This window comes from Corvus kubaryi, unplaced genomic scaffold (genome assembly GCF_017639235.1).
Source record: "Corvus kubaryi isolate FWS band 111438036 unplaced genomic scaffold, C.kubaryi_AGA036_p1.0 37397, whole genome shotgun sequence".
In the NCBI taxonomy this organism is placed as follows: Eukaryota; Metazoa; Chordata; class Aves; order Passeriformes; family Corvidae; genus Corvus; species Corvus kubaryi.
The window spans coordinates 20,491,442-20,515,700 of record NW_024581136.1 but is presented as its reverse complement, the minus strand read 5'-3'; the positions used below and the strand labels follow the sequence as shown (position 1 = coordinate 20,515,700).

The following is a 24,259-nucleotide window of genomic DNA, read 5'->3' as shown; positions in this document are numbered from 1 at the left end:
TGGATGGATGGATGGATGGATGGATGGATGGATGGATGGATGGATGGATGGATGGATAAATAAATAGAAAGATAGATGGCTGGATAGATGTATAGATAAACAGGCAGATGGATGGATACACAGGCAAATAGGATGGTTGTCCTGCTCCCTTCCAGCTGGGAATACTGGAAGGGAAGGTTTGGGCTGATTTAGGGGGGTGTTAATTGATGTGGCCAAACCCAAACTCTCCCTGGGCCAGAGAAGGGCAGAAGGGAAGCAAATCCCCACCTGGATAAACGGGATGGATTGTGCTGTAATTGCTTTGTCCCTGAAGGACAGAGGAGCCAGTCGTAGGTTAACGAGGTAATTAAGCAGCACAGGTGTCTCAGGCCATAAATCTCTGCCAGGGAAGGGGTGGGTGTTGGTGGTGTTTCTGTGGGGGGGGTTTGTACTGCTTTCCCAGCACCCTGTGATCCAGAGGTGTGTGGTAGTTTAATGGGGATGGTTTTCCTGCAGGGGGGACCTGCCCTTCCCCACTGCTGCCTGAAGGCAGAGGGGTTTGCCCTGTGCCTGGGCTGGCTGCTGGGGCTGCTCCCGGGTGCCTCAGCCCAGTGTTACAGAGCACTCACTGCCACTGATGGGCTCTCACCCATACCCCTGCTGCAGGATTAATTACAACTGGACAATTACTATTGCTTTCTGCTCCGTGCCACAGCAGACAGCCCCATTCTTGCCATGTAGCACCCTTTGTGGGGATGTTTTACCCCACTTTTTCCCCTTTGCTTTATTTGAGCAGCCCCTTGGCTCAGACCCCGGGCCCAGCAGTGCCGGTGTCCCACCGCAGGGCTCTGCTGGGCACGTGGCCTCAGCAGTGGGTGGTCACAGAAACGTTGCCACATTGGGCTTTTTCTCCTAAATCCTCTCTTTGTCTCTGTCTGCCAGAACTGAGCCTCATCCTCCCCATGGCTCGCTGCTCTCCAGTCCTCCTCTCCTTTCTCCTGGCTCCCCAGGATCCCTGTGCCTGCTTCCCTGGGAGCTCTCTGCTCTGGGCTCATCCCACATCTGTATGTACATATATAAATTACACATTCCTTTAGCTCTCCTTCAGTTCTGCCTGCACAGTCAGCCCTCACCCTTCCCAGGGAATAATTCAACTCCAAATTCCCATAAAACCCATGCAGGAGGCATGGGGTGAGGGAAGAGGCAAAAGGAGGACTGGGAATTTTCCATGTCTTCCACGAGCCTCGCTGCTGCCCTGTGTTGAAGGAAGTTTAGGCTGGGACTAAGCTGGGCACTGCTGGTTTAAGGCAGGATTCTGAGCAGCATCCACTTCCCAGGAGCAAGGGAGGGTGAAACCCAATCCCAGGGGATTTTTCCTTGTAATGTGGCCCTGTGGGAAGATAAGACTGTGTGTAATGTTAACTTTAGTTAAAAGAGTCTTGAAAACCTGTGATATTTCCCCCCTTCTTTTTGCTGTCAGGTTTTATCCCAGATGTACTGCTGCAGGATGTGTTAGTCCTCCCTTTCCCTTTGTGTCACTTTTTGACATCCTGGTGTTGAACCATGGGGTTCTTGAAGCCAAAAATTGTCACCTTGACCTTTTGTGTGCATGTTGGGCCCTGGTGCTTTCTTTGGACACAGACGGGGCTCTCCTTACCCAGCACTCCCACCTGAATGCATCTCTGTCCTGTTTTCCTTGTTCTGCCCATCATCTGCTTGCAGTTAAGAGACTAACCAGCAAAATGATGGGTTTTCCCCCAGATTTGAGGAGCTGGAGGCTTTTGCAGCCCTGAGTGTGTCCTCAGGGCTGGATCTGCTGCCTCCCTGTCCTGCACCGAGTGGTGTCAGCCCCTGAGCCCATTACATTTAATAAAACAATTAACTCGGGCTTATTCAGCTCTGCAGCAGAACCGAAGTGTCTCTTCTGAGCATTTCCTCCATGTGTGAAGGACTCGGTGCTGTGGTGGGTTTGGGTTGTGGTTTTCCTCTGAGCAGCCAGGGTGGGCTGTGGGGAGCCAGGTGTGGTCCCCAGCCGGGCTGAGCTGCTGATAAGGAGCTGTGTTATCTGCTAGAAACGAGGAAAATGGGAATGAGTCACGGGGGCAGGGAGAATCAGAGCCTTTGAGCCCCAGGGATGTGATACCTGCTGCCCAGGCAGGGGCTTTCCCCTTGGCTGCAGGCTGGGAAGGGCTGGCAGCAGCTGAGCAAAGTTTTCCAGGTCTCTGTGCTGCTGGAGCGGCCCCTGCAGCCGCGGAGCTGGTGCCCAGCTGGGACACTGCCCACCAGGCCAAAACCTGAGCTCATCCCAGGGAAAATCCCTGCAAGCACTGGGCACGGAGGCTCTGAGCCTGCGGGTGATGGAGGAGGATGAGGAAGGAGCGGGCACGGATGTGGCAGGAGAAGCACGGCTGTGACTCTCGTTGCAGACCTGCTGTGTGGCGGGGGGGTGGCCAGCCCTGCGGCTGCACCATCCAGAGGGTCCTGTCCGGCAGGAGGGTGCCATCCATTCCCGCTGTCCGTGGGCTGTGCTGACACCTCCTTCCCAGCCTTTTCCCTGCCGCTGGCACGTGTGTCTGGCTGGATCTGGCGGCAGCTCCCGGGGATGCTGCCCCGGCACCCCGGAGAGCTCCTGCCCCACGCCCGCAGGATCCCTCGGGAATGACGTGCCGCGCTTGGAAAAGCCTAGTCAAGGGAAATGTCAGCGCTGCCCGACGCTGTTGTGGTGGCTCGGGGTATTTTTAACAGCGTGCCAGGGCCCCAGGCTGTGCTTGCCGTGATTCACAGCCTCTCTCCGCGCTCGCCAATCTGGCACAGCCGCTGGTGCTGCGAGGACGTGGTGCCGGCCCCGGCTCCTGCTGTGCAGGGAAAATGTCACCCTTGGATCCTGCCAGCGAGGCAGAGCCGAGCTAAACCCACCTGCAGAGCTGGGCTCTGGGCGGGGCTGAAGTCCCCTCGGCTTTCGCTGTCCCCTGTTCGGTGCCGGGCACCAGGACAGGAGAGCACGGACGCTGCACTCACCTGTCCCAAGGCTGCTCCCTGGGGAAGGAGACTGCAAAGATTTGCAGTTAAGCTGAAAATACATCTTAGAGCTACAAACAGCAGAAAGGCTGGGGTGTCTCTTCTCTCCACGAAGTAAACCAGTGCCCTGTGGCTCTGTGTGCTGAGGGGGCTGTGACTGTCCTGCCTTGGAGGTTTGTGTGAGCTGGGTCACCTCAGCGAGGTTTGTACAGCTCCACTGTGTGCACTGAGAGGGGCTGCCCCATTGTCTGCCCCAAAACCTCTCCTTCCTGCCCCTTCCCCCCCCCCATCCCATCCCCTATGAGGCCTCTCCAGTGGCCAGGCTGTGCTGTAGCCCAGCTTTGGGCACACACCAGCATGATGCTGTTTGGCTTTGGACTCTGCCTTTGAAAGAACCCAGAGCTGAGGTGTTGAACACCTTCAGGCCTTGCTTGTGGTGCAACTGTGGGGAAAAGGGCAAGGAAAAGGAGGCAGTTCCAGACTGGGAGGCAGGAGCTGTGCGAAGGGGACCAGGGTGGCTGTGGGGATGGGGCACAGCAGCGGATAAACTCTGGGTGCTCTCTGGGTGCTGTGGGTTGGGCAGTGATTTGTGGGAGCAGAATCATTGCTCCACATCTGCAGAGCATAGGGGACTCCCAGCAGGAGAAGCATGATTGCTGTGCTGATGAAAAACCAGGAAAGGAGGCATCAGAGCTGACTTTTAATCAGCTGCTTTGGCCGGGCAAAGCGATCCTCAGAGACCGGAGGCTCCTGCTTGGTCCTCTCTGATGGCTGCTCCACCCCTTGGCTGCACTGGCTTCCAACTGGAATTTTCCTTCTGGAAGAGTGATTCAATAGCAGCAGGATAACCCCGGGAGCAGTGGCAGTGCCGGGTGTTTGGGAGGCAGAGCTGGGGCTCAGGGATGGAATGACACCCTTGGGACCTGAACAGCAGCAAAGGGCTCTGCTGGCCTGGGTCTGGGTGTCAGGGACACCGCTGGGGGATGCTCGGGGCTGGCTGGGGACGGGGACCCATCTCCCACCCTGGTGTTGGCAAGTGCTGAGCAGAGACCGGTGACCAGGGCAGCAGGCATGTGCACAGGCTGATAATTGCTGTCCAAAAATCAGTCATGGAATGGTTTGGGTTGGAAGGGAAACTCAACACCATCCAATTCCATCCCCTGCCATGGGCAGGGACACCTCCCACTGTCCCAGGCTGCTCCCAGCCCCAATGTCCAGCCTGGCCTTGGGCACTGCCAGGGATCCAGGGGCAGCCCCAGCTGCTCTGGGCACCCTGTGCCAGGGCCTGCCCACCCTGAGGAATTCCTTCCCAATATCCCACCCATCCCTGCCCTCTGGCAGTGGGAAGCCATTCCCCCTTGTCCCAGGTCCCTCTCCCTTTAGCCCAGAACCTTCTCTCCTCCAGGTGAACACCCCGAGCTGCCTGGCACAGGCACTCCAGCAGTTTTTCCAGGAGGATGCTCAGCCGTGCATGGCCAGAGCAGGTGCTCCCAACGAACTGGGATGTGCTCCCAACGAACTGGGATGTGCTCCCAGTGAACTGGGATGTGCTCCCAATGAACTGGGATTTGCTCCCATCACTGTTCCCAACACCTTCTAAGCCCCACTCCCAGCACAGCCATGCTCAGGGATCTGTGGGGCTGCTGCCAGTTCAGCTGCAGGGACGGAGCTGGTTCATTGTCTCAGAGCCTGGAATTAGTGCAGTGGAAGCTCAAAGAGCTTTTACTGCCCCGTTACTTAGAGACAGCCCATTGATTTCACTTGGCAATTGTGCAGCTGCAGGCACGTGTCTGTGTGTCTGTCTGTGTGTGTCTGATACATCTCCGTATGCATCCACCTGGGCGCTGCAAAATCGCTGAAAATGTGGATTATACCCAACTATTTCCTTGGTGGGTTTTTGTATTTTTGTGGGGTTTTTGTTGGTTTGTTTCTTCTGTTCTGGGAGGCAGAGGAGAAGCAGGTCTTGAGTGACAAATTCCAGACAAATTCCTGCTCTGCTGGAGGAAGCAGTGCTGGGCTCAGGGAGCTCTTACACAGCCCGAGGTCCGTGCTGGGGCCCAGGCACCCCAGAGTGACCAGCTCACAGCTGGTGTGGTGGCTCCCCGTGCTGCTGTGGCCTCGGTGCTCTCCTGTTCCTGTGTGGCCGAGGGCGGTTCCCAGGGATGCGAGCACACCTGGGGATGTCTCCAGGCTGGTCCGTGGCTTCAGGAATTCTCCTGCCCAGTGGCCTCCCAGCTCCCCGTGCAGGAGGGATCTTGCCCTGCAGGGATTTGGCATTTCCAACATTGGCTCCCACCGTCAATGTTCCAAATATCCAGGTCAGGTGTGTGCTGAGCAAATGGCAGAGCTCTGGAAATCCAAACACAACATTTCTGCCCGGATTTGTTGGCTGAGCAGACTCTTCACAGAGCTGGGTATTGCTCCCTGGAGCAAATCCCGATGTGTTTTACCCCAAAAAACCCCTGGAGTGGGGAGGCACCAGCCCTGGTGTGGCTTTGTGGCACAGGGGAGCTGTGGGGAAGGACAGGACAGTCATTGGGGTCTGAGCTCAGACCCCAGTGCCGGGGTGGTGAATCCTACAAATGCGGGGAAGCACCACAGGGATTCACTCACTGTGTGTCCATACATGTACATTTATATAGGTATTTATACAAAAGGGTGTTTGGAGGGGATCTGTACTTGCATGCAGATAGTGGCAATACGTGTGTGTGATTAAAAAGGGGTGTACACAAAGGGTATGTGCATGAATACACCGATTTAAAGGGGGGTGTGTGTGTGTTTATGTGTAAAGGATGTGCACATAGCTAAGGGGTGTGTATAAAGAATATATATGTGCAGATCTATCTATAAAGGGTGTATGTGTAGATATATATTTATATTTATGTGGAGAGAGGAGTTCATGGCTGAGCTGTGCCCACAGAGCCAGACTTTGAAAAGCAAAGAACAATGAGAAATAGGATTTAAAACCCCCTCTCCTATAAAATAATTGGAATCTGTGTGGGAATGAACAGCAGCACTTGACTCCAAGGAGCATTACGGGGTGGGTGGGCTGTGTCCAGAAGGAATTCGGAGATCCCAGTCCCAAGGATCTGGAATTGTGGAATTCCTGCCCACCGTGCTGCAACTCTGGGGCTTTGCCTTTGAACCTCCCAGGGGTTCCAGTGGTGCTGGGGAGGATGGGCATCGTTTGTGCAGTTATGGGCATGGATGGGTTTGGTGGGCAGGGTCCAGCTGTGCTTGCTCTCAAAAGACTGGGAAGAAATAAAAAGGGAGGAAAAATAGAAAAGGAATAAAGAAGAAAAAATAGAACAGAAAAAAAAAAACGAGGTCAGTGCCTGCCCCAGCTGTGCTGTGAGCCTGGGGGCTCGTGGCGCTGGAGATGCAGCTGCAGCTTTTCAAACAGACCTGCAGGTCAAGTTCCTGTGCCTCCCAGCATCTTAAATTCCCATTAGCAGCACTAAATTTTGGGTGCAGCAGTGCATTAAGGGGTTCTGGAGGGGTGGGAGGATGGGCACTCCTGCCCCAAGGTCTGGCTGGAGTTGGGCTGGTCCTCCTGCCCCTCCCAGGGATGCTCCAGTGGGAAATTGTGCCAGAGGAATGAACACCTGAAACAGCCAGGGAATCCAGTGTGGAAAAATGGGACGAGCTGAAAGCACAGGGCACAACCTGGGGTGTTTTGTCCAACCCCTTCCCTGACCCTGCCCCGGGGCCAGCAGGGCTTTTTCTTCTGTTTTATTTTATTTGGCTTCAAATAACTCACCAGGAGCTGCAAAGAGCTCAGGGACTGTTTGAGGTGCTCTGCAGCAGAAGGCAGACGGGTGGTCAGTAATTTACACCTTGATCCTGCCCCGTGGCAGGGGGTGGAACGGGATGAGCTGGGAGGTCCTTCCCACCCAAACCGCTCTGGGATTCTGTGGAAGTGCGGGGAATGTTTGTGCCTGATTTGTGGGACCCCAGATGGTGTTGGATGTGAGGTACAGCTGAGTGTATCTGGGTTTATTCCCAGCCCTGAGCACTCAGGGAGGAGGATGGCAGCACATCCCCCCTTGCCCAGCGTGGGTGCTCAGATCCCACTGTGGGGGATCTGCCCCTTTGGGAGGAAAACACAGGATCTGGACAAAAGCAGTGGCTTGTCTTCTCCAGCTGCTGGCTTCCCATGGGGTTGATCTCTGTGTGCCTTGAGGGCTGAACTGTATTTTCTAATTATTTTCTTTTCCTTCCAGAAACCTCGGAAAGTCCGGGCTGAGAGTGTCGTGCCTCGGGTTGGGTGAGTACCTCTGGCCTCTTCCGCAGCCCAGCACTCCGGGGGAGCTGTGTGAGGGTTTGGGGTGTGAAACCCTCTGCTGTGCCCGCTCCCTGTGAGGGGCAGCCTGCGGGGATCCCGTGTGGGTGTCCCCAGGAGCCCCGAGTGCCGGCCGGGGCTCAGAGATGTGCCCGGGCTGGGGCAGAGCTCCGCTTTGTTTCATCCGCCCTGTGCCTCGTTATCCCCGCTCCACGCCGACTCCAGCACCACGGAATGCCTTAGGAATGCCTTACCAATATTTCATCCCCTCCGTGTTTTCTCTCTCAGGAGGGGCAGCTGCGGGCACTGCTCAGCTCGTGTGAGCTCCATGGAGAGCTCCTGCTGGCTTTGCTCAGGCCAGAAACGCCCTGATGGGGCTCTGTGCCTGAAATACAGAGATCTGTGTTTTGTCCCCAGGGCTGTGGGGAGGAGGAGGCTGTTTGCTCACTGTGAGCTCCTTCCCACAGTGCCAGGCTGAGCATCAGGAGTGTGAAGCCCCCAGGATGTGCAGGAACCCCCCCAGGGATGGATGCTCTGGGCTGCCAGAGCCTCTCCAGCCCCGTTCCTTGTTCCTGGGAGGTCAGAGGTGCTGCCACAGGGAGGTGGAGGCTCCACTTTAGGTTGCTTGAAGAACCACTGAGAAAGGCATCAGCAAACCCAGGTTTAATACAAATTTATAAAATCATAGAGTTTGATGGCAGAGTTTATTTCATTGCTACACAGACAGAGCACTTGAGGGAAAATCAGGTTAAAATCAGTGTGCAGTGATTTAAGGGGATGCTGGCACACAGAAGGGTGGGGATGCAGAGGGGGAAGGAGACCCTCCTGTTGAGTCCTGGGGTTCAGAGCAGCCCCGGTGCCAAACTCAGCCTCAGACGGGATCAGTGCTTTAGGTCTGAAAGATTTAGCAATGCCTGATCAACACAACAATAGCGGGGCTTAATCAGTCGACTAATTTAACATTTATAAAGTGACTCAATAGGATTTGCTATAAGCACAACAGTAGCTTAATTATGAATCTAAGCTAATTATGAATCTGAGATGGCAACATTCATGCTACACTTACTCAGAGTATTTAAATCAATTAATGTACACACAGATCCAAGGAGCCTGTACCAAGCCATAAACCTGTGGAGCACTTCAGGGAAACACTGCTGTCTGTAGACTCACAACCTATGGCATGCTTGGCTTTAGTCATCAGGAGATTTCCATCCTGGATGCAATTTGGCTTGGTAGTTACTGGAATTTTCCCTGAGAATCCCAATAATAATATTATTTAACAATTACATTATTATTAGGTCAGAGCAACCTGGTCTAGTGGGAAGTGGCCCTGTCCAAGCCGGGGCTGGAATGGGATGAGCTTTGAAGTTCTTCCAACCCAAACCATTCCATGGTTCTGTGATTATTCTGCTCGGGCTGTTCAGACAGAAAAATAAGGTCTTGGTGCTGTTTGTTGGAAAACAGGAGCACAAATTCTGAGAGCAGAGAGGGTTTGGGATAAGTTTGGGAGGGTTACCTGCCCAGGTGCCATTGGTGAGGGCTGAGCATTCCCAGGGTCCGAGGTGGGCGAGGAGGTGCCGCTGCCTTGGAGCAGGTGAGGACCTGGGCTCTGCCTGATCCTTCCAGCCCCATCCCTGCCAGGGCTGGCTGCTCACAAGGCAGGTGTCAGCCCATTTTTCCAACATTCTCTGGAATTTGATTTTAAACTGGAGGGAATTGTGAAAGTCACCCTGTACCACAAGTCGGAGAAACAAGGCCCCTTCTGCCAAGAGCTCTTCTGGTTAAAATAGCCCCAGCCTTGGAAAGGACTTGTCTTGTCTGTGCAGAGGTTTTATTTATCAGCCTCACAGCTTCCCCAAGTGCTGCTCTGTTGTGGTGGAGGAGAAAAGCCGCGGGAAGGAAGTAGCAGCAGGAAAAGATAAAAACAATTTTGCAGAGCTTTCCGTTGATTTCAAGCGGGTGGAACTGCAGCAGCATCTAAATATACTGAGCCTTTGTGAGTGCAGCTGTGCAGGGAACAGGGGGGCTGGGGAGGCTGCTGGGCACCTCCTCCTGCTCCAGCACAGCGAGCCCTGCAGCCCCTGCCCTGTGGGCAGGAATCAGGGAGAGGGGAGCTGGAACGCCTGAAACCCAGAAATTCCCTGGGATGTGCAGGTATTTCTCCTGCAGCACAGCACCTTTTGTTTTGGGTTGGAAGGGCCTTAAAGCCCGTCCTGCTCTCTTCCCTTCCACTGTCCCAGGCTGCTCCCAGCCCCATCCAGCCTGGCCTTGGGCACTGCCAGGGATCCAGGGGCAGCCACAGCTGCTCTGGGCACCCTGTGCCAGGGCCTGCCCACCCTCACAGGGAGTAACTTCTCGCCAATATCTGATCTGAATCTCCTCTCTTTCAGTTTAAAACCATCCCCCTTGTCCCACTGTTCCCTCTGCAGATCCATCAGGTGTCTGTTCCGAGTGCTGCTGTATCTGACTTTCCTAAGTGGCTTCTCTCTTGCAGTTCCCCAATAGATAAATGTGTTTCCCGGTGTTCTCTGCAGCATGAAAATCTAATTTAGGGCTCACTAAAGTTTCTGAAGGCTCAGCAGTCTTCCTCAAAAGCCTGGCAAAATCTCAGCAAGGTGGGAGTGTGCTTCATCCTGCAGGATGAAAAGAGGGAGGAGAATGGGAAGTGGGGCAGAAATCAAAGGTGGGCAGGGCTGAGGCAGCGGGGACCCTTCAGTGACGTCCTGCTCTTCCCGGCTCACGTGTGAGTGAACTCCTCTGCTGGGTCCTGCCTGTGCTGCCAGAGGTGCTGGCAGTGTTTTTCCCAGGCAGGGATATCTGGGAAGGGCCCCAAGCCCCTCGGAGCAGTGGCTGAGCATCATTCCTGGGTTACTGGAGCTCCCATGGAGCTGGGACCCAGCTCCTGCAGTATCCCAGTGTCCTGCTCCTGCCTGGGCTGAGCTTTCAGCTCCTCCTTTGGGTGAGTTTCCTCCAGGTGAGCCTTTAACTGAGGATCTGCACAGCCTGGCCCTGGGGATGGTGTGAGGCTCTCTCCTTGATGCTGGATCCAAAATGGGCTTGTGGTCCCAGGGAAAAACAAGGTCACGCTTTTACGTGTTTAGTTGAGGGCGGATCCTGCCTGTGGGTTCCCGTTGATTTTGGGAGAATGCTGAGGCTGTCTCCACCGAGGTGATGGGCCCTGACTGCAAGGAAATGAGCAGGACAAAGCCATGTACAAAAGCTCACAGCTGGCTATAGAAATTGGTGTTCTGTGAGCCCTGAGGAGTCGGGTGCTGTTCTTGCCCTTCGCTCTGGGGATGATATTTGCGCAGCCCTGGCTCCCTCCGTGCTCAGCACCAGCCCCACGTGCCAGAGCTCCGTGTGGCACCGTCCCTGCCAGGAGCAGGACGGGCATCCCACGGGGCTGGCAGCAGCAGCAGAGGCTGTGGGGCTCAGCCAGGAGCCCTTTGCTCCTGCAGAGGTGACATTCCTGCTGGCAGTGGCACTGTCCAGGGGTGGGGTTTGCTTTGGCACTGAGCATCACACCCTGCTGGGCTCAGAGTGTGAGGGAAATGGAGCCAAACCTGGGCTTAAGGCAGGAATTCCCATTAAAGGTGAGGATATCCAGTTGGAAAACTGTTTTTCAAGGCAAAAGGGAGCAAGGTGACGGGCAAGGGGCAGGAGTGGGATGTGTGTCTGCCCCTGAGTCCTGGGGCTGGGGATGCCTTTGTAAACCATGAGCTGGGATATGTGAGAGAGAGAGACAGGGACTTGGAATGGGGAAAAGGAGCAATTTGAAAAACACATCTCTCTCTCCAGTATATTTTTCTTCCCCAGTGCGTGTGTTGGCTGAGGCTGTGAATCATCCTTGGCTGTTGTTTGAAATGCCAAATGTGCCTTGTGCTTCCTTTGCCTTTTTTTTTGATTTCCAAGGGGAGTGGAGCAGCCTGTGCCATGCTGGGCCTCTGCCTTGGCTGTGGGCGCCTTCCCTGCCCCTGACTCCTGAACCAGAGCCCCTCCCTTCCCCAGCCACACCCGATGCCTTAGAGCTCACCTTGCTGAGCCAAAACTCACATCCCTGCCTGGTTTTTGTGATGATCATGGAAAAAAACCCCCAAGGATTCCCCACCCATGTGCTCCTGCTGATGCTCCTGTCTCCAGCCGGGGTCTGGGAGCACAGAATGGACACAGGGGGACCTCAGGCAGGGCCATCCAGTACCACAGATATTTATTCCTTGCATTTAAAGGGCTTTAAGGTGCTTGTTATTCTCACTCGAGCCATCGTGAGCTCTCGGGCCGCTCTCCCTGTGCCCAAAGCCCCGAGCACGCGGTCACTCAGTGCGACGTGGGTTGTGCCAGAAGGTTAATTCCTGAGAGGATGTGAGCTCTGTGGGGAGGGTAAACAATTCCCTTCCTTCTCACCTGTGCACCTGTGTGCTGCTCATGCAAAAGGAAAAAAAAATCCCCTTGAGATAAACAGTCTCAACCCATTTTTTGGTAGAAACACGTTTTAATGTACTCCTGGAAAAATAACACCTCCGAAGCTTTAACATGACAATCAGGCTTCATCTGGTTACTTTTTTATCTGCATGAAGAAGCTTAAAGATAAAATGCAAACAGGCTTCAGTTTTATCTTTGTTGTGCAGGACCAGAGCATTCGAACTCCAATAATAAGAGAAAATACCTCCCCTGAGGTCTGCAGCCAGCAAGGTGTAGCAGGGGTGGCTCCTGCCCCATTATTATTGTCCTTATAGAGCTGAAGAAAATATAAAATTAGCTGGAAAATGTGTGCTCTTTGCTCATTTATTTAATTTCCATTTCATCTCTGATCTGTGGCAAACTTGGCTTTCCCAGCTCGGGTTGTTCTGCAGGAAATCAGGAGTTGCAGTTTGAACTCACACTTCGTGCATCTTTAAATAGCTTTATTTGCACTCAGAGAAATCTGATGTATTAAAAAATTCACACTGACCTTTTTTTGAGGGAAAGAGAGCAAGATTCCCCTGCCAGAGATGATGACTGTGGCTGTGCTCTGAGCAGGGCTGATCAAAGCTGCCCGAGCGTGAGCAGCAGGCACTGCCCGGCCTCTGCCTCTGCTGGGGGTTCATGTCCCAGCACCGAGGGACCCTCTCCCTCTTTGATCGGGGCCTGGGAGCATCTTCTGCATCTTTTCAAGTGCAAACAGGCAGAGAACATGGGATTTCTGCCCCTTTGCAGCATCGGAGCTCGGCCCCTCAGCGGCACTGCGGTGTCTGTCCTGTTCACATCCCGATTCACGGGCTGGGCTGGGCTGGGCTGGGCAGGGAGAGACTCCCCCAGTGCCACCCCTGCCATGGCAGGGACTCCTTCCGCTGCCCCAGGCTGCTCCAAGCCCCAGTGTCCAACCTGGCCTTGGGCACTGCCAGGGATGGGGAAATCTCACTGGATTTTCCAGCTTGGAGCTTGAGCCCCTTTGCCCTCCTTAAAGCGTCCCTCCATAAGAGAGAATTTTCAGTTCTGGGGAGTTTTGAGAGAGCCACGTGAGCTCTGACCCATCCACTCAGTGAATGCCATCTGAATTTCTGTGGGGCTCTAGAGGAGAAGCTGTGCTGGGGATCGGAGGGATGTTGTGCCAGGCTGGTACAAGGCACAGGGGTGTCACAGGCTCGCTGTGCCGAGGTCAGAGCAGCAGGGATGTCTGAGCAGCGTCCCACGTGTGACCTGCTGCTCCCCCAGCTCCCTGCTGCCTTAGGAAATACCTATTCCTAAAATAAATATATACACATAAAATATCTATGTAGGAAACAATGTTCCTATAGGAATTCCTGGGGGTTGGACCAGCTGACCTTTAAAGGTCCCTTCCAACCCAAACTGTTTTATGATGCACTTAAATCCACATGCTGCTTCCACCACAGAATATTGAAATTTTTTATTTTTTTTTACCAATGATCATAAAGAGACAGTGCCCCAAGTTTTCCTAATAATAGACCAGAGTCAGCAACTGAGCCTAAACTGCAGCTGCTTTAGGAGCCAGCCTAGGGAAAGCAGTGCCCCTTGGGACTGGACACTGGCTCCACAGAAAGGTTCCTGGGGAAAAGTCACTTTGGGATGGAAATCTTTCCTGTCACAAGAAATATTTCTCCTTTTTATTTATTTAATTTTTTTGTTCTGATTTTGACTTGCAGGATGCTAAATGCCGAAGTATGTATTTAAGGAGACTTGCATTCCCCAAGTGATGTGTTGTGGCAGCATTACGAATTTTTTCCAATTTGTCAAAGGGAAGCTTTGGAAAATGATTTCTGGTTTGGAAAGAGCTCCAGATTTCAGGGCCTGGCAGTGTCCCAGGCCAGGCTGGACGGGGCTTGGGGCAGCCTGGGACAGTGGGAGGTGTCCCTGCCCATGGCAGGGGTGGCACTGGGTGGGCTTTGAGGTCCTTTCCAACACAAACCGTTTCATGGTTGGAATCCAGCTCTGTATTTTGGCAGCACAGCATCCCCTGGGGGTGCCCTGAGCAGCTCCCTGTGCCGATCCCACCCTGGGAGAAGGTGCCAGCCAGTCCTGCCTGGCTGCAGGAGCTCTCTCTTGGGGCTGCACCACCCCCTGAGCCAGTTCACCCCATTTTAAACCCATTGAATCCCCAAGAGAATTTTGGTGAAGTCTCACTTTTGATGTCAAACCCCTCTTGTAGTAACAGATTATTTTGTTTTTTCCAGGGACCTGGGTCACTTTTGGAGGTCAGATCTCAGATGAGGTGAGTGCTGCTCTGTGTAAGTCCACAGCATGGAACAAACCCCGCTCTGGGATATTTTTAAATGAAATTGTGGCTCCTGGAACTTTCCTGCACGGAGAGACAGCAGCGAGTCACTGCACAAAGCTCTGCCCCAGCCCCCTAATGAACCTGACATTTCCAGGGATCAGCTCTCATCAGCCCCATCCACCCCTCAGGGCCATCTCCTCTCCCGTGCTGTGCCCTCCTTCCCACGGGCAGTGGCTCCGCTCCTGGAGTGGAAATTGGGAACTATTTTGGTGTGTGGATGTAATGGGCAACAGTCGTCAATACAGGCAGGGGCTGGGCTTGCAAACGTGATTTATTTTTGACATAATAAGCTGAAGCAAATGAAAATGAGCTCGTGTTTGCTCCGTGCTTTCCCCTGGAGCAGATGGCTCCTGATCCAGGGAATCATCCTGGGAGCGCTGGGCTGCGCGCGGGCTCCCCTCCACCCCAGGTATGCCACAGATGTGAGAGCCCAAGGGAGAGCAGCTGCCTTCCCCCAGGACGTGGAATAACCCCCAAAATAACTCTGGCATGAGGAAAGGAGCCCAGGAGCCTGAATTCAAAGGGTTTTTCCTTTAAATTCACTTGATCTTTCACGGTATCCCTGCTTCTCCCGGTGGATCCCCAGCCCCAATGCTGTCTCGTGGCACTGTGGGGTGTTCTGATGGTCAGCCGAGGCTTGTTTTGAGGATCAGTTTGCTCCCTGGCTCTCCTGCCCTCCCTGCTCAGAATGCTTCCATGCAGAGCAGTCAGGCGTGGAGAAGCAGGGCAGGAACACAGCCCTGTCTTGGAGGGCTGCCCTCCCTCGGGATGCTGAGCCACAGCTTTCAGCCCCTCGGGGTGCAGCACCCCCCGGCAGCAGCAGGAACCCTGGCACTCCTCCGGGGCTCCCACAAAATGACCTCCAGGCACTCCCATACCCCACGGCATCTCTGGAGAGCTGCAGGACAACCTGGCAGGCAGCCAAAAGAACATTAAACTCCCCCCATTCTGTGTTAAACTCGAGATTTGCAGAGTATCTCCTGTAACCCTATTAAATTCTTGGCTGCCTTCCTGATAGAAAGCTCCTGTGAGAGGAGATTAATTCCTGCCAGGCTGGGTCCAAGGCAGGTTGATGTAAATCCGTGTTTTGGTGTCTCTCTGCCCCTGTCAGAGGCGTCCCCTGGTCAGGGGCTGTCACAGCCCTCCCGGCTGTGCTGAAGCCTGCTGTGGGCTTTTCCTGGTGTGGGATTTTCGCTGCTGGCTCGGGCTGTGGTTGGTCACCCCTCACCTGCCCATCCCTGCCTCCCCAGGTGGCCGAGCAGCTGATGACCATCGCCTACGAGAGCGGCGTGAACCTGTTCGACACGGCCGAGGTGTACGCGGCCGGCAAGTGAGTGACCACTGCCCTCAGGGCAGGGCTGTGCTTGGAAAGGGCTGGGAGAGCTGGTTCCACCCTCCCCGCCAGCGACCTGGGCTTCCCTGGGGTCTCTGCTCCCCCCTCCTGATGGAGTGGGCTCTTGGAAAGCCACTTATCCCTGGGTGGGACAGGAAAACCTTTGTATTTGGAGCACTCATAAAATAAATTAATCCAAAGCCTCTTGTACCCAGCAAAGGCTGGAGTGCAACACTCGTGCCACTTGCTGTTGGCACAGGGAGAAAAATACCCTGAATAAATGAAAATTCAGCGCAGATCTTAATGGTGATGGATGGCCAGGGGCTGTGGCAGCTCCAGGCACGGATCCCAGCGGAGCTGCAGCTCTTAGAGCCGCTGTGGGATGGGGAGAGCACGGTCCTGATAAGCGTGGCTGGGGTGGTTCACAGGGCTCAGCCTGAAAGCTGGACTGGGACACCGAGCCCCGCTGTGGGAGTGGAGCGGGCTCTGGGAAGGGGCACTGGGGGTCAAGAGGCTTTGGGCTGGAGGATGGGATCTGTCCCAGCTGGGGCTCACTCTCACTGGGGAGGCCGGGCTGGGTGGTGGCCGTGGCGCTGAGCATCCTCTGCCTCCCTCACGCCGGGCTCTTCCTGCGCAGGGCCGAGGTCATCCTGGGGAACATCCTGAAGAAGAAGGGCTGGAGGTACTGTATGGCATTCCCTGCCCCGTGACGAGCGGCACCCCTTGGCTTAGGGCAGTCCCCCTGGATTGGAAGGATTTCCCGCGTTGGGTGCTGCTGGCCCAGGCAGCTCGTGGGTGCTGCCGTGGTCCCTCAGGAGCAGCCACACCTTCCCAGGGCCAAAGCAAACGGCTGCCCTGGATTTCTGGGTGTGCACAGTGACTCCATGAGGCTGTGACCACCCCCTGGGGCCACCATGTCTCAGTTGGACCCCTTGGGAGTGTGTCCATCCCCTTGGGAGTGCGTCCATCCCCTTAGGAGTGCGTCCATCCCCTTGGGAGTGCGTCCATCCCCCTTGGGAGTGCGTCCATCCCCCTTTGGGAGTGTGTCCATCCCCCTTAGGAGTGTGTCCATCCCCTTGGGAGTGTGTCCATCCCCCTTGGGAGTGTGTCCATCCCCTTAGGAGTGCGTCCATCCCCTTGGGAGTACGTCCATCCCCCTTAGGAGTGTGTCCATCCCCTTGGGAGTGCGTCCATCCCCTTGGGAGTGCGTCCATCCCCTTAGGAGTGTGTCCATCCCCTTAGGAGTGTGTCCATCCCCTTGGGAGTGTGTCCATCCCCTTGGGAGTGTGTCCATCCCCTTGGGAGTGTGTCCATCCCCTTAGGAGTGTGTCCATCCCCCTTGGGAGTGTGTCCATCCCCCTTAGGAGTGTGTCCATCCCCTCTCCCTGCGGGAGGCGGCTGATGGGTGCTGGCACCTTATCCCTGCTGGGAATGTTGTGGATTAGGGATGCAAAGCTGTGACGGGCCTTCATCTCGGGCAGCCTGGGAGGAGATGATACCTCCTTGAAATGATGCACATTAGCATACCTTGTGGAGTTTTCAGAGATTTACATAATCTTTAAAGGCCTCCCGTGTGGGCTGTAGCCAGGTTCAGCTGAAGGGCAGTTCTAGCAGGGCTCTCTCCAAAGCCAGCATCCCTGTCTTAGGGGGGTGATTGATTATTTGGTAAGAAATATTCTGGATGAGGTGGAAGAAAAAAATTAAGAATTAAGTCAAATAAAAGCTGTGGAAATTGTGTTGTCTGTGTCTGGTGATGCAGCAAGGTAGCTGGAGGATGATAAGTCTTTGATTTGATATCATGTAGGAGTTCACAGATTAATTCAGATGTATCGCAGTCAAGTTTAATAACTCTGGGAATGCTGCATGGTAATGAGAAGCACTGGGCATGGACAGCAGGAGGGAATAGAGCTGCAGCCCTTGGATAAAGGTCTGGATGTTGCTCACTCAGTAATTAAAAATGTTTGGGGGTTTTGGTCACTTCACTTGGATTACCTTTGGTTTCTATCCCAGTGTCCAATCCGAACTTCCCCGACTCCATTTCACTCCATTTCCTTGTGCCCAAACTATTTATGAACATATTTTGCCAAAACACCTGCAGGATATTTCACTTTCCATCTTCTGAAGGAGCTAAAGCTCAGATCCCCTCTGCTGCTTACACCACGTGGAGAGGGATAACTCCCTGTGCACAGTGGTGCCATTCCCTAATGCAGGTGGGAACTCCTGGGCTCTCAGTGACTGCAACGTTCACAATTCCTCCCCAAATCAGCACTGGAGTCAGTGTCTCCTCAATTTCACAGCTGCTCTTTCCAGTTTGAGCATTCCCAGCAGAAATCCTGCTCCCAGGTTTTAGCAGTTGCTAAGTGGGCACCATCCTGCTTGGTTATTTATTTTTATTATTATTATTATTATCATCATCATCATTATTTTTTAATAATAATATTACTTTTTCTGTTCTTTTTGCAGGAGGTCCAGTTTGGTGATAACCACAAAGCTGTACTGGGGTGGCAAGTAAGTGTGACAGTCACTTGTCCTGGTGTTTGCTGCTCCAGCCCTACAGCCAGGGCAGGTTAACAGCACCTGGGGATGCTTTGCTGCTGTCACTGTGTTTCTGTTTATTTTGCCAAGTGTTTTAAGGAGAGGAGAAGGCTCCAGGGAGAGCTCAGAGCCCCTTCCAGGGCCTAAAGGGGCTCCAGGAGAGCTGGAGAGGGACTGGGGACAAGGCATGGAGGGACAGGACACAGGGAATGGCTTCCCACTGCCAGAGGGCTGGGATGGATGGGAGATTGGGAAGGAATTGTTCCCTGGGAGGGTGGGCAGGCCCTGGCACAGGGTGCCCAGAGCAGCTGGGGCTGCCCCTGGATCCCTGGCAGTGCCCAAGGCCAGGCTGGACATTGGGGCTTGGAGCAGCCTGGGACAGTGGGAGGTGTCCCTGCCCATGGCAGGGGTGGGAATGGATGAGCTTTAAGGTTCTTCCCAACCCAGCCAGTCTGTGATTCTGTAATTTTGGGGATGTTTAAATCAAAACACAAATTAGTGCTCCCAAGCTGTTGGCACCTCTGGCATCTCCCAGCCGTGTTCCTGTTCTTCCCTTGCAGAGCTGAGACCGAGAGAGGCCTTTCCAGAAAACACATCATTGAAGGTACCTGGGCTCGGGGTCCGGCCGTGCCAGGGGCTCAGGCTGGCCATGGGGTGGGGTGTATCCAGCTGGATCCCAGAGCAGTGCTCTCCCGTGAGCTGGGGCTCTTTGATCCTGCTGCTGCCTGTGCCAGTCCCACGGGGGCCATTCCCAAACTCGGCTGTGAGGTGCCCAAAAGGACCAAAGGATCGTTCTGGCTCCCCTCAAAAAGTGTGAGCAGATGGATTGCACTAAAAGCCCCCCAACGTGCCATGCTGACCGTGGGGTTTGCTGGGGGAAGCTCTCTCTGCACATCCCCAGCCATGGCCAGGGGTGCCTGGGCTCCCTTTGGAGCCGGGAGGGACGAGGATGAGGATGTGGGCATGATGTCAGCCTGCAGAAATAGCCTCTGGAGGGGTGCCAGGCCCCAGCTGGCACGGCTGAGGTTTGCTCTGGTGCTGTTCCTGCTCAAGTGCTCGGTTTTGCTGCCCATTCCTCACCTGGCTCCGTGGATCCGCGTCCCACCTAGCGCTGCCTCACTCATCCCTCGGGGCTTATTCACCCAAACCCCTGCTCCTCTTCTCCTTCCCAGCACTTTTTTTTGTCCTTTTGGATGTGTTGCTGCAGGAGAGGGAGGAGAGTGCGAACACTGTGTTCTATTTATCCACATACAAAACCTTGTCCGTGCCTGCCTGGGGCGTACCCAGAGCTGGCTCTGCGGGGCTCTGCCAGGCCAGGCCTCCGGGCGCGGCTGCAGCACACAGGCGGAGCAGTGCCCGTTCCTGTGGGATTAAGGATCACATCCAGGATCAGCAGTGTCAGCTGTGACCTTGTCCCTGAGAGAGGAGCCAGCCTGGGCTGGCTGCCCGCGGCGCTGGAGCGGGAGCATCCTGCAGCACAGGGCTGGGGCTGTTCTCTGCAGGAATGGTGGGGGAACCAGTCTGGGGGTGGGAAATGCTGTGGAGGGGCATTCCAGGGGTGTCCAGCTCCCAGAAGGGCAGTGACAGGTCCCTGGGGAGGACTTGTCCCCCACCTGCTTTGCTGTGTGACCCATTTGTGCCTTCTGCCACCACGGGATGTGCAGAACCTCTGCTGTTTGGGGACTTGGATGAAATCCTCCAGGTCAAGGTCCATGGAGGAGCCCAGGGCAGCAGCTCCTCCTTTCAGGGTGCTGCCCACCTGGAAAATGCAGAGCTGAACCCCAGGGGAACCCCAAGGCAGTGCCCAGGTCAGGTGGGATCAGTACAGGGGAGAGCAGCCCCTCTCTGGGGTGCAGGTTTGGCTCCTTCCATCCTCCTTCCTGCTCCTGGCGAGGAGCATCCCTGCAGCAGGGGCTGTTTTCCCTCACAGTGACCAGCTGGGATTGCCCTGGAGAGTTTTATCTTGGAGTGTTTGCAGGATCCAGCTGTGTTGGGATGTGACTTTCCCAGTAAGGTAATGCTGGAGGAAGTTTTTCTTGTAGCATATTTTGTTGAACTTTCATCTAAATAAGCCTCAGTGAGGCGGTGGTACTAAAGGTGCTCAGGGAGGTGGCAGATGTGTCACAGGCACTCCAAAACCAACCATTTTCCATTTCTTGTGGAGCTACTTCAGGAAATGACAGAAAAGCACTGGCAGCAGTTGGGATAATTTCACGGAACACCCTGCAAACAACATTAAGGTCAATGGTAGATATTTTATATATGTGTATGTATTTATATCTATCTGAGTGAGAGAGAGGATTTCTAACAGTTATTTTCTACAAATCTTCCCAAGAACAAAATGTTTTTATGAGTATGCATGAAGAATGAGTCAAAATAGAGCAGGCTGAAAATGTTTGCTGAATTTTGAGATGGATAAAATGCCCATCCTCTGCTCGCCCTCTCTCATACACTCATCCATAGACACATAAATATATCTGTAGGGGTTTGATGCCTTCTCCCATCAGATCCCCACAGGAAGGCTCTCAAAACCTGGCCATTCATGGACTGAGCTGCAAAGGGCCTTGGCTTGCTCTGCCCAAGTCTGTCTGCAGTGCAGGTGGGCGCAGCTCATTCACCCTGACAAGGTAAAGCCCTCCCTGGTGCTTTACCTGCTCTTCCTAAGGCCCCGACCCCAGTGCCACCATCCTTCCCTCTGGGATTGCATCTCTGGAATGTCCCCCTGGGGCCGGGCATCAGGAGCTGGGACTGGAGCATGAAAGGCTCTGTGGCAAAATTCAGATTGAATTAACTGCCAGAATAGTCCCTGGCAGCTGCTTCTGCACGCTTGGTAACCAGGGGCTGGTCAGCCCAGATCCTGGGAATTCTGAAATAAAGCCCCTTCTTGTGGAAGGAGGGGCTCTGCATGTGGCCAGATTGGTGCTTTCTTCTTCATATGGCAGCAGGACACGGGACAACGTTATTCAGCATCCCTCTCATATCCTAAGTGGTTGTGTGTGTGTATATCTATAAATATGTATATTTAAATACACCAAGCTGTATTTGAGTCCCATCTTGGCTCCGTTCCGTGCCTCCCTCTGACCCTGCCTGTCCTTGTCTCTGCTTTCCCATTCCCAGGGCTGAAGGCTTCTCTCCAGAGGCTGCAGCTGGAATATGTGGACGTGGTCTTTGCCAACCGGCCGGACAACAACACCCCCATGGAAGGTTGGTGCGAGCTGCAGTTAAACGTTTCAGCGTGCCTGATCCCGGCTTAAGGGCTTAGACTGAGGAGGGCAGGAGATGGAAAACAGTTTGTAATTAAATGTTCAGGTGGGGCAGTTTAAATATGAAATATCTCATTTGTGGTGTCCTGTTCATGGAAGGTGTCCCTGCCCACAGCAGAGGGCTGGAATTAGATGTTATTTTAGGTTTCTCCCAGCCCATTCCAAGTTTCTATGTCTTCCCTGCCACGACATGAATTTGTATGTTTGGGAAGGAAATGGAAGTTTCCTTTATGTCTCAGGAGTGGCTTTAAGGTTTGGAGTCTTTCCTTTCCCTGATTCCTTCAGCTGGAGTGGATTTGTGTTTGGATTTAAGGCAGGTGTCCCTGTCAGATGGCTGCAGGAGCTGCCGTGGATGGTCCATGAGAATCAAACAGACCTGGAGCTCCATGTCAGGAATCCTGACACCCATTTCCTTGCTATGCCACCCAGGGTGACCTGTGGGTGCCACCCAGTGCCAGCAGCTGCGGGTCAGGGACCAGCCTGGGATTTTAGGAGCAGTGCAGCTTCCTCAGGAGCTGTGGAGGTCGAGGAAGATGCCATGTTGTGTCTGAGAGGGAGGAGTGCCCTCTCTGCTCAGTCACTTGTCACTGAGCGGTGTGGATGGGTTTCCCGTGCCCACAGCACAGCTGATCCCGCGTTCCCAGCATTGCAGGCACCGCGGATCCCGCTGGCAGCGCCGGCCCTGGCAGCCAGGCACGGCTGTGGTGCTCGGTGAGGCTCGAGCAGGGTGAAAAAAGGGACATTTTTGTTATGAATGGCGTGGTGGAGATACTTCCCATGTTCTTCCTGCCTTTTTTATGGTTCACCTACTAAGCCACTTCCATCCCAGAGCATCTGCTGGGCCATCTGTCGGTGCTGTGCTGCCTTCCCGAGCCACTCCATCCCGGCTCAGCACCACACACGCCTCAGCTTCTCCCACAAGGGAGTCATGGAGCGGCTTGGCTTCGAAGGCACTTTTAAAGTTCATCTCATTCCAGCCCCCCTGCCATGGGCAGGGACAGCTTCCACCATCCCAGGCTGCTCCAAGCCCCGTCCAGCCTGGCCTGGGACGCTGCCAGGGATCCAGGGGCAGCCACTCCTGAAGGAGAAGGTGACTTTAAAATGTTCCCTACTTGTGGCAGCACCTGTGGGCCCTGCTGGAGCAGCCAGCTTGTTGTGTGCAGGGGGGCACAACCAAATCAAAACCTGGCACGGTCCTGTTTGTTTTCCCTGCTTGCTGCTCGTGGGGTTTCTGCCCTGTCCCTCAGACTCCTCCCTCTGCTGCCAAGTGCCCATGGGCAGCAGCAGCAAGGAGCAGCTTTTACAGATCCTTCTCTGCTCCACCCCAGCCAGAGCAGATCCCTTCTCTCCCCAGGCTGTCCAGGCTCAGTTCCTCCCCTGGGGAACGGAGCAGACGAGCATTCCATGGGGATTTCTGTGCTGTCAGTGACTCAGGGCACCTGGCAAAGCTGCTTAACCTAAACCCCCGAAATGTATTTACTGTTCTTAAAGGCCTCAGAGCAAATTAAAACAGTTTTCCATTGTAAAAGCAATGGGTGTTGGAGTCAGGGAGCAGCTGGAGAGGAGCACCTTGGGAAGCTCGTTGCAGGTGGGTCTGGCCGTGTCCCCCACGCCCCGGAGCCGGGCTGGGATCTGCCAGGCAGGGGGGATGAGGGGTGAGGGGCTGCCCATCCTCAGTGGGACCAGGTCAGCCGCGTGTGGGATGTCCCTGCCATCCTCTGCCACCACACAGTCCCCTCGGTCAGGGACGCTGGGGGACGGATGATGGGAAGGATCCGTCCTCTCCAGAATTCCCGTGTGTTTCGTGCCTTGTTACTCGGGCTGAAGATCTCATCCCCCAGCTGTGCAAGCAGATGCTTTTTCTTCATCCCAAGGGCCTTTTCCAGGAGTGCAGCTGGAAAGGAGGGTCCCTGGAGTCCCCTAGTGTGACCCCCATTGTCACAGTGCCAGGTGCCCACAGTGTATCCAGCACCCAGGCACAGCCCTGGCACGTGGGGAGGCAAGGTGACAGCGTTCCTACCAGGGAACCTTAAGCTACTTCAAAGTTATCATTATTATCATGCTGCCAGGGGCTGTTATTTAGGATTTGAAGCATTGATCTATATTTAAGAAAAAAAAATCTCCTGTTCTTAAGTGCTGCCTTTTGGGCATCCAGCTGGCAGGACAAGAGATCCGGGCGTGTGCTCTTCCCGAATCCCATCGCCGTCCCGGCTCTGTAAACGAAAGGAGATATATATATATATTTATATACATTTTCTGCATTGACTTGGGTGTTTTTGTTTTTTTTTTTTGAAAGGAGTAGAGGTGGGAGAAACGAAAACAACCACAGGCTGAGATGTGTAAGAGGCGTGTGACGAAATGTTTTTCAAAACTCTGAAATGGTGGCAGGGCAAAAATAGAAAACTAACCCAGGGAAAAGCTGCTGAGGAGAGAGGGAGGGAGGAAGGGAAGGATCACTTACAGGCTTAGACTGATGGTGGTAGGAAATGAAAAACAATTTTTAATTAAATATTCAGATGGGGAAGCTTGAAATAGCTCATCAGTTGTATCCTGGAGCCCTGGTCAGGTGGAAGGTGTCCCTGCCCATGGCAAGAGCTTGGCAGTAGGTGCTCTTTAAGGTCCTTTACCACCCCAACCAGTCTTTGATTCTATGTTTACCCTTCAGTGAAATGCATTTAAATATTTTTGTGAAGAAATGGAAGTTTCCTTTACATCCCAGTGCTGGCTTTAATGCTGCCTGGGGTTTTTATTTCCTTTCCCTCATTCCCTCGGATAAAGTGGATTTGTGTTTGGGTTTAAGGCAGGTCTGTGTGTCAAACGAATCCCAGCCCTGCAGGTTATAAATGGAGCCTTCACCCTCAGAGCTGCCTGTCAGTGCCTGCAGAAGGATTCACAGCAATGCCCAGATTGGCACCGAACCCTCCTCGCTGCCGAGCTCCTGCTTTTGCCTTTCCAGAAGTAGGACGAGAATCCTGCCGGTGTGAAAGGCAGCGTGTCTCGATCTGCCTGGAGTCCCTATCCCCGTGGGAGCAGAGGGGTTCTCTGGGCACTGCAGAGGGGTTCTCTGGGCACTGCAG

The 24,259-nt window shown here is 54.2% G+C and overlaps 1 protein-coding gene across 4 annotated transcripts in view; it reads left to right on the top strand.

The window, feature by feature from the left end:
- The window catches only part of KCNAB1 (potassium voltage-gated channel subfamily A regulatory beta subunit 1), a 60,061-nt gene that overhangs the window by 29,266 nt on the left and 6,536 nt on the right, over nt 1-24,259 (top strand). For all 4 annotated transcript variants that reach the window (XM_042042206.1, XM_042042207.1, XM_042042208.1 and 1 more), the window contains exons 2-8: nt 7,221-7,264; nt 13,948-13,985; nt 15,302-15,381; nt 16,022-16,066; nt 17,848-17,892; nt 18,480-18,523; nt 21,037-21,123. In XM_042042206.1, the coding sequence (XP_041898140.1) occupies nt 7,221-7,264; nt 13,948-13,985; nt 15,302-15,381; nt 16,022-16,066; nt 17,848-17,892; nt 18,480-18,523; nt 21,037-21,123 (383 nt within the window). The remainder of the gene's footprint in view (nt 1-7,220; nt 7,265-13,947; nt 13,986-15,301; nt 15,382-16,021; nt 16,067-17,847; nt 17,893-18,479; nt 18,524-21,036; nt 21,124-24,259) is intronic.